Source organism: Telmatherina bonti (genome assembly GCF_933228915.1).
Source record: "Telmatherina bonti genome assembly, chromosome: 14".
NCBI classification, from domain to species: Eukaryota; Metazoa; Chordata; class Actinopteri; order Atheriniformes; family Telmatherinidae; genus Telmatherina; species Telmatherina bonti.
In genome coordinates this window covers 35,886,703-35,898,715 of record NC_136612.1, presented here as the reverse complement: position 1 = coordinate 35,898,715, position 12,013 = coordinate 35,886,703, and the positions used below count along the sequence as shown (strand labels likewise).

The 12,013-nt window shown below is 43.4% G+C and overlaps 1 protein-coding gene across 1 annotated transcript in view; it reads left to right on the top strand.

The window, feature by feature from the left end:
- Nucleotides 1-11,587, top strand: part of LOC306765687 (uncharacterized protein) — a gene marked incomplete at both ends in the record, with an annotated part of 32,155 nt that extends 20,568 nt beyond the window's left edge. Inside the window, 4 exons of the mRNA XM_079253171.1 lie at nucleotides 7,497-7,543; nucleotides 7,674-8,205; nucleotides 9,574-9,728; nucleotides 11,430-11,587. Of these exons, the coding sequence (XP_079109297.1) occupies nucleotides 7,497-7,543; nucleotides 7,674-8,205; nucleotides 9,574-9,728; nucleotides 11,430-11,587 (892 nt within the window). The remainder of the gene's footprint in view (nucleotides 1-7,496; nucleotides 7,544-7,673; nucleotides 8,206-9,573; nucleotides 9,729-11,429) is intronic.
- Nucleotides 11,588-12,013: the final 426 nt, after the last annotated feature.

Here is a 12,013-nt window from a genome sequence, read left to right as displayed (position 1 = left end):
CTTTTAGCAGAAGATGTCAGAACATGGTGGAGCTGCTGCAGGAGACTGTTGTGCTTTGATTGTTTACCATGTTGAGTTTTTACAGTTGATTAAATGATCATTTATTTAATATACAGTAGTATTCACCCATCTAAATATTATATATGTCCATTTTAACTATAAGTCAGACTCATGGATTAACAGTTAATAAATAAATGCTGTTCAGAGAAAACTTTTCTATTTTTAATAGAACTTTCATTTTAATAGTTTCATTAAGTTCTCAGATTGTTTGGTTTCTAGTTTAAACGTTCATTGTTGCTCCCTCCACACAAGCAGACCTGCTTTAGTTGCTGCTGCTGCTAGGGATGCACCGATACCAGTACCAGTATTGGTATTGGTGCATCCCTCAATTCCAAACGTGTGTACTCGTACCTGGTATTAATAAAAGTGTACCGATACCACAACCGATACTAGTATCTGTATCGATACCAGTATCAAGCTAGCACAGATGTGTTTGATGACATGTTCCAGACGTGTTTTAAAAGAAATAAATGCCTTCAATGTTAAAATGTGACATTTTTTGTTCCACTGAAACAGTGATCCTCACTATTAATTCAACAATAAACTCAATAAACTAAGACGAGGAGAACCGCCACACCCCCCCAGACAAACAGCGTTCCCACGCTACGTATCCTGCTACGTTGCCAAATCAGTAACATTCAGCTTTTTAGCAAGGAATGGTTATCCTAAATGTTGCACGGAGTAATGGCATTCTTATGCAACAGTATCTGGTGAAAATACAATAATGCCTCCAGAATGTGGGCGTTTCTTTTTCATTATATATACGGAGCTACCGACGGAGCAGCTCTTTGGTGGAGTTCGCTGCAGCTGAAATCAGCCAGAACTGGCAACTCTGACAGGGTCAGTTAGGGCCGTTAGGACAGCAAAGTTTCTGCAAGCAGCCTGCAGCTCTTGTTTGTGCAGCTGCAGCGTTGAGGATCATTATGACTTGTTTAGATGCATTTTCAGAAAGCCAGAGGCTGCTTCACGAGTCAGTGAGCCGCATGCGATGAGGAACACGACACTTAAAGCTGGATCTTTGTTTCAAAACCACACATTTATAGTTGTATTTAGGTAAAATGTGTCGAATCAGAATAAAACTTGTTGAAATTGTTAGATCTGTAATGGTATTATATTTGTATTGGTGAGGTAACTTCAGAAAGGATGGGTCATTTATTACAACCTCATGAAATCTTACACAGTTATAACAGCAGTAATAACCATAGTCACAATAATGTTCACATAAACACATCTGGTATCGGTAAATATTCAAAGGTCAGATATCGGTATCGGATCGGAACTCCCAAAAAGTGGATCAGTGCATCCCTAGCTGCTGCCAAATGCTCCATCATGCAGCTTCTCAGTAACCAGCTTCACTGATTCTGCAGTTTTTTCTTCTATATTTCCCTGTTATATATTAAATATGGAAGCATGTTATTACGGCTTTATGGAGCCTAATTAACAGCACTTTATAGACACAACATAAGCCAGCACTGCTGTGGGAGGGGGGCCGTGGTGGTCATGGCCCCGAGGAGCTGTGGTGGCCGTCCCTTATGTTCACTTCTGAAAGTTGGCAACGCACGTAGATGTGAAGAGAGACGTTAAAACTGTGTCACTGACCAGTCTACTGGTGCACCGGGGTGTGGACTGGCCCCCGCTGGGTGGTCAGCTGTGGGTCCCAGTCCTCTGTGGGCGCTGTGTGGGCCCCCTACCTGTGGGGTAGGGAGGTTTAGGGGCCTGTGTCCTGTCCACCCTGGGTGCCTGGTACCCGGCAGGGTCTACATCTGCCGGTCTCGGCCCCCTGGGGCTTGTGCCCACTGACTGTGGGGGGGCTCTGGCCGGGGCCTCCCTCTGCCCCCTCGTGGCCGGGCGCCGGGCTGACTTCAGGGTGGGGGGCTGGGGTCTGTGGTCGGGGTGGTTGGGTCTCAGGGTCCTCCTGGCCTGCCTCTGACCTTTGTGCAGGCGGGGTCACATTGGCATGATGACTCTTGTGCGAACACGTTTCACTCCGTGTGTTCTGCATGTGACACAGTCACTGAGTCGTCCTGCAGGTTTACTCACTAACACACATTTTCCCTTCATTTACTTCTGTGTGTGTTTCTGCTTTTAGTTGAAATCCATTTTTCCACTTTGTTCATCTCTGGTGCTCCTTCAGTTGCTGACTTTGTCTTCCTGGGGGGGCCATGAGACGCCCTTTATGTCTCTGTACAGGTGCAGCAGATGGTCTAGAAGCTGTGATTGGATTGCAGTGTTTCCTTCCTGGTGTATTTCTGTCTCCTCTTTGTCTTCTGTTTACTTTCCTTTCTGTTCTCTTTCTATCCTTGTTCTGTCTTCTTCTCCGCTCAGGTCCAGCTGTACCATGGAAACTCAGTAAAACCAACATTTATTCTACATAAACTAATAAAATAAAAACTTAAATGATGAAGGGGATCTTTATATCTATGAAGCTCCTCTTTGCTCAGCAGAACACAGCAGCCAGACCATCATTCTGCTGCTTTCATGCTGGACAAGTTAAAAAAAACTGTCAGTGAATGAGGCCGTCAGAAAAATGAACTTCTGAACGTGACTTTTTCTTTTCTTTTTTATAAAATCTATAGAATGAAAAGCTTTATCTGCATGACAAGCTCCTGCTTCTCACCGACAGAAAGATCCATCAAAGCTTGATCAGTTCCTAAATGTGTGATCTGGTTTTTCTGCTCTTCTTTCCAGAATTAGTGAGTTTTTTCTCCAACCTTTCTTCCATCGGTCGGCCTCTGCTGCAGCCTCAGTCCATCATGCTGCTTTTTATTTCCACAGCCTGTATTGTTGCCTGTTGGACACATTTCACTTCAGATTCCTTCTTCTAAAGTATTTCCATCATGTTTCTGTCACTACTTTATCCTCTTAACCTGTTTGCAGGTTTATTCCTGTCAGCTAACTGATCTTTCCATCAATGTGTGCCATTATTTCAGAGCCTGCATATGAGCTCCCGTCTCGTTCACACCAGACCCTCTTCACCCCCGTTCAGTCAGTTTCTTCTCTATACATGTGCTCCCAGAAATGACAAGCTGTCACTTATTTAACCTTTATTTGAACTGGTTAGTCACTGAGGTTTCCCTCATTTACAGGGACGACGAGTTTACAGCAACACATCATAAACACAGAACAATAAAATCAGAACAAATCCAGATGACTTCACAAAGATAAATATAAATAAAAGTTTGAAGTCAATGACGTGGTTGTATAAAACTAATAAAAATACTTCACAACAACAAGACCATGATGAATTTAAAAAGTCAGACATGAAACATTTAAAATCAGTAAAAGATGGGATGATCTCCAGTCCCAGAGATTACTGAAGTGTTCCATGTATCTGGAGCGTTAAAAGAGAAGGCCCAACTCAAACAAACGGGACTTTAAAGAGGTCAGGCTACTGGAACGACTGGGATCAAACCCACAGCTCCTCTCTGGTAGGGATGAAATGTATGGAGGCAGTTTTCCAGTCAGAGCCTTAAAAATAAAAAATAGCAGTGTTTCCTGCATCTGTCACTGAGAGAGGAGCAGCCAGCCTTCTGATAGAAGAGGCAGTGGTGGGTGTCATAGCTCTCCCCGGTAAGAAATCTGAGAGCAGAGAGGTAGATGGAGGCCAGAGGTTTGAGGGTTGTTGCTGCTGCATGTCTATAGATGATGTCGCCGTAATCCAACCCTGATAAAAAGACAGGCAACTGTTTTCTTCCTGCCAGTTAGGGATAGGTATGATTTGTTCCCATACAGGAAGCCGTAGAGTGTCGTAGAGCGGAGACAAGAGCATTGACATGGTACCTAAAGGTTCATTTTTCATCTCTCCAGAGGCCGACATACTTCTATTCAGTGACTCGCTGAATGCGAGAGCCATCCCTGCTAGATAAAAATAAAAATGTGTTGCTGCCGTCCATGTTTCTGGAACGGGAAAATAACATCAATTTAGTCTTTTTGTCATTTAAAACCAGCTTTAAGCTGATAAGAGCCTCCTGAAGAATATTAAAAGAAAGCTGGAGTTTCTCTGTGGCCATGGAGTCAGCAGTACAATACAGGATAGTGTCATCTGCATGTCAGCGGGCATGACAGTCACTAAGAGAAGGAATCATATTGTTAATATGTCACAAGTTGTGACTTCCAGTTGATCCCCGGGCCACACCAACACACACACGAATGACAGTGGAATTTAAAAACAAAGGAGTTTATTCACTCTCTTACTTAAAGCTAAAACGTGAATTTAAAAAGGATAAAAGAAATAAAATAGTCCAACCCAATAAATGGAGGGGACAGGGCACCCGGTCCTTATGAGTCCCTTGTAAGCCCCTGTCCACAATCCTAGAAGGCGAACCAGCATCTTGTGAATGTGTGTGGCGGCGTGCGACGGCGCTAAGTCCTTCCTCCTTCTGCATCAAGCGGAGGATCTCTTTGCTCTGCGGTGTCCGCGTTGCTTGGCCCCGCTGTGCCAAGAGTCTGAAGTCCTGCCAAGAGAAACCCGGAGTGAGATAATCGGCAACTGTTTGTCTCTTTTCTTAACGCATCCACACTATGTCCTAAGGGTTTGGTTCGTCCCTTTACTTATCCTGAAGGAGGCGTTTCCGTTTCTCCATTGCCGGTTGTCCACGCTCCAAGGGATCTCTTTCCGCTGATTGGTCTCACCTGTCGCTGAATCAGTCCTTTTTATTGTCCACCAATCCACCATAATTGGGAAAGGGGAAACGTAACAGGGCGGAGCTGCACTCCATTGTTCATAATCCATGGCCAAAAAGTCCATAAAAACAAACACTTAAACCACAGAAAAACATGCATTAAAAACACAAAGATAAAAACATGCGTTGGCCACAAACATCTAAAATACAAAGGCAGCTCCTATCGGCCCGAGACAGAAACGGTGAAAAGGTCCCGATACAGACCCTGGTGGTACACCTTTAGTTACAGGTACGATGTCAGAACTTAAAATTAGTAGTGTGACAAAGAAGCCTTGTGACACACCCTGCAGACCGACACCAAACACACACACACACACCTGTACCTACCTGACGGTGGTCCTGAGGACCATCACGCCACCAGAGACACACCCACGGTACCGGTTAGCAGCCGCATTCCCGACGTTCCACCTACTGTTAGCAGATCATTAGGGGAGCACACCCAGTTGTCTCCTTACTAATACTGGGAATAAGCTGCTGGACAGTTACTTACCGTGCATCTCCAGGCCTGCTGGTAGTTTGTGAAAACCGAGGCAACGCTCGGGCCGCGTTTAAGACGTCAACCTGTCGCAATGCGGCAGTGACGTCACCGTCACGTGATGCACTGAAACGCCGTATCACATGAATAATCCTGTTTATTTTGACCTGTGTTATGATGATTCTACTGATGTTGGGAATGTTTAAATGTGTTTCCTTTGTGCAATGTTTTGGTATGCATATTTGTTATGGAGAACAAACGGTGTTTCAGAAAAAGCCTACTATCTGTGGTAACTGGGAAGCTTCCTGTTAGGGGAGGAGCTTGATGTTTATAAGGAGCTCATTTCTGAGCTGGCAGGGTGGCGAGTAGGTTGGAATGTGTATTGTGAAGCTGGCATCTAGAGAACTATTGGTGAGATCTTGTACATATTGTAAATATTGTACATACTGGGACGGGACACTGTATATATTGCTGCACTTTGGAGGAGTTAGGGCTGGAAGATTAATCAGATTTTAATCTCAGTGACGATCTGGGTTTCCAACGATGATAAAAATAAAAGGGTGTGATTTCTTTCCTCTCTGCAGTTTCCTCTCCTGCTGTCTTCAGCTGCTAATCGAGCGTCTCTGGCGTTGCAGCGCTGTGCTGTAAACTCCTCCCACAGCCGCTTTGCTTTCATTCAGACACTGTTGCCAACTTGGAGACTTTCTCTCTAAATCTGGAGACTTTCAAACCCCCTTGGTGACTTTTTTGTTCAAAGCGACAAATCTAGCGACTTTTACTGGAGTTATTGGAGACTTTTCTGGTGTTTTGGCGACTGACTTGAAGGCTCATATTGTTCTGCAGTTGCTGTAAGGAAGGAGCAGCGGGAGCCTCTCCCGTCCTAAAGCACCCGGCGGCCAGTCTCCCAGTCGCCTCCGGCTGCAGGTGCAATATAGAATAATGGCAGTAGGTTGTGGAAGTTCACTACAACATAGTTTATATTTATCTATTGAGTTTACATCAGTATTTGCACTTTGTCAAGACAAAGCTTCATGTTGTTTGTTTTCTAAAAGATGTGGAATCCTAAAGACATTGTTTAAAAGCCTGTTTAATGTTAAATAAATTGATCTTGTTAAAGATAATGGAGAATTGTGTTAAATAATCCAGATCTCAGTTTCAGTCCAAATAATTGTGATGATTATTTTGACCATAATGGAGCAGCCCTAGGAGGAGTTGTAAATAAAGCACCTCAACGGAGCGATGACTGCACCATCATCCTTGTTAAGAGCACAGAACCGCGTGACAACCAGACTTTACACATTGACGCCTCGATGATAAGTAGTCAGAGAACCAATCACAGCCACTCGTATGGAAACCTAGATTGCGTAATCTATTCAGCAGAATATTGTGATCAACTGCAGATCCGGAGTGGGACTCATTTTCAGCCCTGGAGTTTTATGCCTCAGACCAGCCCACTATGACCTTTTAAAACCAACCAATGATAACCTTACATGTTAAGTCTACACTTGCACACTGCTCTGCAACCCCTTTTAATCCAGTCTAGTTTTCTAAAATATCTCCAATTTAGTGCAAGTAAGGATTGTTTCATAATTCAGATTTATTTCAACTCAGATGTTGTTGAACATCTCCAACACATCTTTTAGAACAAAATCAGAATCTACATTCTGTTCAATAAATGTTCATAGATGTCCAAACCTTAAAGATAAAGTCATACATAAAATATTAAACATTAAATAGAAGATAATAGAAAGAGTTTTACTTTCTAATAACACTATAAACTCTTTTTTCACTGTAAGTAAACAGTTTCATCACAACTTCACAAAAATAAAAAGCAGAGTTAAAGGGGAAATCTCCAACTCTATTCTTTACATCAGAATTTCCTTTTCTGAATATTAAATATCAAGCAAATTAGTGTCCATGGAGATCTAATCCTTATGAATAAAGAATAAAAACTGCTCTGTTCTCTGCAGGTTTGTTATTAACAGTCTAATGATGCTTGGTGATAAACAAATGATAAATAAATAAATAGGAAAACCAGCGGCCCTTGCTGCCCAAACATAAGTCCGGCCCACCAGGAATTATCCCGGTCCTCCCGATCAGACACACACAATGCTTTTGATAAGTCAACAAATAAAGCAGCACAATAGTTTGTTCTGATCTAAAGCTGTGATTCTATCAGTAGTGATGAAGGTGATGGCTGAAGCAGTGCTGTGGTTGGGTCTAAATGAGAGACATGTCATGTCCATGTTAGCATGCTCTGACCCCCCTCCTCCTTTCAGGGTGGAGCCTGCTGGAGAAGCATGGTTGAGACCAGGTCTGAGGAAGTGTAAGTGTGTTTTTCACTGGATTCATCACATTCAACCATCTTCACACCGTCCCATCACTCATTCATCAGTCACATCAAAGTGTCAATAGATCAATAAGTGCAGCTGGATTGTGTTTGTTCTCTCCATCAGATTCCTGTCCACTCACCATCGACGTCAACACAGTGAGCAGAGACCTCAAACTGTCTGACAACAACAGGAAGGTGACGCGTGTGGAGGAGCTTCAGTCATATCCTGATCATCCAGACAGATTTATTTATCCTCTGCTGCTGTGTGAAAATGTTCTGACTGGTCGCTGCTACTGGGAGGTGGAGTGGAGAGGAGGCGTTTCTATAGCAGTGAGTTACAGAGAAATCAGCAGGAGGTCTGGGTTTGGATGTAATGATCAGTCCTGGAGTCTGAGATGCTCTGATGATGAAGGCTACTCTGTCTGGCACAATAACAGAGAAACACCCATCTCCTCCTCCTCCTCCTCCTCCTCCTCCTCCTCCTCCTCCTCCTCCTCTGTCTCTAACAGAGTAGCAGTGTATGTGGACTGTCCTGCTGGCTCTCTGTCCTTCTACAGAGTCTCCTCTGACTCCCTGATCCACCTCCACACCTTCATCACCACATTCACTCATCCTCTCTATGCTGGGTTTGCAGTCTGGTCCTGGTCTGGTTCCAGGTCTGGTTCCAGGTCTGGTTCCAGGTCTGGTTCCAGGTCTGGTTCCAGGTCTGGTTCCTGGTCTGGTTCCTGGGTGTCTCTGTGTGGAGTGTAAAGACTCTGCTGGCAGCAGAGAAGCTGATGAACAGATGCTTCAGGCTGTACATGTCTGTCTCTTTCACTCAGAAACATCTTTTCAGATTCAGTTTGTGTGTGAAACTCTTCTAAATGATTCTTGGAAACTTCTTCCTCTTCAGTCCTTTAAAGATGGAAGCTGAGCTTCTTCCAGGATCCACATGTTGTTTTTCTGTCTGTTTCCAGTCAAAGCTTCACACTGAGTATCAGGATGTTGTGTTCAGCTCATGTCGGCTGCAGTTACATGTTGAATTAAAGATGCATTATTGATTTGTGTCACATTCTCCAAATGTTTCCTTTTATCTCAATAAAAACTCTCACAATCATTTCAGTCTTTATTTCTTCTAGTTTGCTCTTAATATCAGAAAGTGAAATGATTTCAGAGCATTTCATTCTAATGTTTGATGCTTCCTGGAATTACTTTCACTTTCATTTCTTCCTTTTTCTCAAATTCTACCTAAAGAAAGAAAAGAAAGGTTAGACGTCGTCATTAGCTTGGAAGTCAAACAAGTCAAAGTCCTTCCCACTTCTGGGACGTCCGTCTGTCCAGTTAGGACCTAACACTGATTGTGGATCAGTTCCACCTGATCAAACTGATCCACAGTCTATGAAAGTATGAAACTACAAGTGTTGTGTTGTCAGTAAAAGCAGAAAGATCCAGCTGAAGATCTTAAGTCTTACTATTCCAGTACACATACTTAGTGGCCGATCACACGCACTTATCAATACTTTCCAGATGAAATCAGCAAACTGCCAGAAACATTCAAAGGGCTTTTATTGATTGAAAAGTGTCTTGTTTTAATGAGAAGGACAGGAGAGCGTCCGCTTGTCTGATGGCTGTGTTTAATGTTGTAGAAAAGGTGATCCAGACGCGACACGCTGGTTAGAACACACCGCTGCTGCAGAACACTGCTGCTGACGTTTTGTCATGTCTCAGTAAAGTGTGGGAGGAATTCCCAACAACATGACACAGCTGAGAGTTGAATGTGGACAAGAAGACAAAACAAAGGCCAACATTTCTAGCATCACTGACACAGACGCTACAAGCTGAGGAGCCTCCTCTCTGCTGACGTCTCTTTGTATTTCCAGCAGAAAAACATCCACAAGAGGAAAAGACTGGAAAGCCTTCTGAGAGGCTCGTCTCCTCCAGCTGATAGAAACAATCATAGTGAGCATCTGAAAAGAATCACTTTAGTGTACAAAGCATTGATGGGCCACCAGCTCTCATGTGAACGTGGAGTTGGGCTTTTCCAGCGTTTCCCTGCACGTCATTGGGGAGAGGCGTCCCGCCATGTGGCCTGTTTCTCTGGAACTTTGGCTGAAACTTTTAGCGCATATTTTCCAGGAATACGGCTTCTGGCCGCTGTGGCTTGGCATGTGGACGCTTCCCACTGAGACATTTTCCACAGGTGTGACAGGAAGAAGGCCTCTCACCTGTGTGGCTTCTCATATCAACAGTCAGATGACTTGTAGAAGAAAGCCGTTTTCCACAGGTAGTGCAGCTAAAAGGCTTTTTACCTGCATGGACTCTGCTGGGACAAGTCACTTTGCTACGCTGAGCCAAACTTTCACCACATATTCTGCATGAATATGTCTTCTGGCTTCTGCTGTGGGCCCACATGTTCTGTTCTGTGGAACGTTTAGCAGAGATTTTACAGGGAAACGCCGTCTCACCTGTGTGGATTCTTCTGTCTCATCATTTTAGATCTTCTAAAAACTTTTCCACCATCGTCACAGTTCACAAACTGTTCAGCCACGTCAGTCTGACATGGACTCTCTGTCATTCCAGAGTTTTCCACAGTCCTGCTGTGACTTCCATCACGCTCACTGTGGTTCCTGTCAATGTTCCAGTCCTGTCCTGTTCATCCAGATTCATTCATTACAAAGCCTGTTTCCAAGATTATTTTACGATTTAATTTGATTAAAATTCATTTAAGTGAAAAAAAATGTTGCTTTTGGGACAAAATTTGTTCTGCCTTTAAAATGTAATTAATTGAGATTAATTAACTACAAAGTCTGCATTTAATTGGACTATTTTTCTAATCAAGTCCCACCCCTATAAAAATATTTAAACTTTTGGTTAAATGTGTTCATAATTTTACACCTGAAGTTTTCCAGTTTTTTCCATTTCTTTGATTTTTTTTATATTTATATTAAAAAATTGTGTTTTTGATAATAATGAAACATATAAAGTGTCGTGTTTATAACAATCTGCTGCTTGTGAGTTTTTCAGGTGAATTTTTTTTTCTCATTTTGTTCCAGATTCTGTTTTCTGTAATAAATAAAATAAACTCTTTTTTCTTCGATACAAATGAAGCTGAATCCTAAAGACTCAGGAAAGAAACATGTTTCAATTTATTTTCCATAAATAAAAATAAAATGAAAAATACTTAATGTTTAAATATTTAGTAATATTTGATGACGTTACCGTCAGCTGCAGCGTTGATCTGGGACAGAACTGGACATGGTCCCTGCAGACCTGCAGGACCCGCTACCAGTCTGAGACTCCAGTGCTGGACTGTTGGATCCGGTCTGAGTCCCAGGAGCAGAAGGTGGACATAGAAAACCCGTCCAGGGGCCTCATTTATCAAACTGTGCGGAGCAACGCTGTCTACAGGTGGCGTACGTACGGAAAACAGGAAATGCGGCGCAAAAAAACTTCCCTTTACGAAGCAGTGTGCACCACATTCCACACCCGTTTCCCTTCATAAATCAGGATCAACACTAAATCTGGAGCAGGTGAGGAAGTGCATTTCTCTGCCCTCATGATGACTATAAAAGGTCAGTTAAACGCCTCAGATGAATATTCAGTATCTCATTTCCATGGTGGCTCAGCAGGGCAAAAGAACAAAAAATAGAAACTTCATGGAGTATGAGGTAGAGGTCATCATCAAAAACATTGAAAAACGTAAAAAGGTGTTATTTGACGGACATGGGACAGGCATCACCAATGCCAGAAAGGCAGAGAGATGGCAGCAGGTGGCCGATGCAGTAAATGCCGTCTCCTCAGAAGGCCGGACGGTCCCGGAGATTAAAAAAAAAGTGGTCCGACATCAAAGAGGAGGCAAAGAAGTGCATTGCTCTCCACAAACATAGTGTGTGCACCACAGGTGGAGGAAGGGAAATACCGCAGCTCACTCCCACAGCTGAGAAGCTGGCAGGGCTAATCGGAGAGTCCCTACTGAGTGGAGTGGTGTCTGAGGCAGAGGGGGACCCAGAAGCACACGTGCAACAGGCTCCGGATGATGCTGGTCATTTCAAATTATAAAATGAACATGTACAGACAACTTTTATATGAATGCCACCAGTTTATTTAGTGTCAATGCATTTCCACTATAGTTCCTGGGTGTTCAGCTAGAGCAGTAGTACCACAGCTGTGGTTGGAGATGGGGACGCCCCTGACGTCACGGCACCTCATGCGCCCCCTCGTAGCAGCCGTGTCCTCACAGAAGAAGTCCTGCAGGTGCAGAGGGACACAATCAGTGCCATAAAACAGGTGGCTACGGAGTTGAAAGAAAAATAAAGTCTGCCTTGAAAGACATAGGCACTGCACTAAAGAAACTTGTAAATAAATGAAAATTCTTTACCTCTTATGTCATAAGCATTGCATCACTTCCAGACGCTGTTGTACATCTGCAGCATTTGGTTCAAACACAAGGGGATGGGGTTCGAGGTCGGGGACAATAGTAGGGTC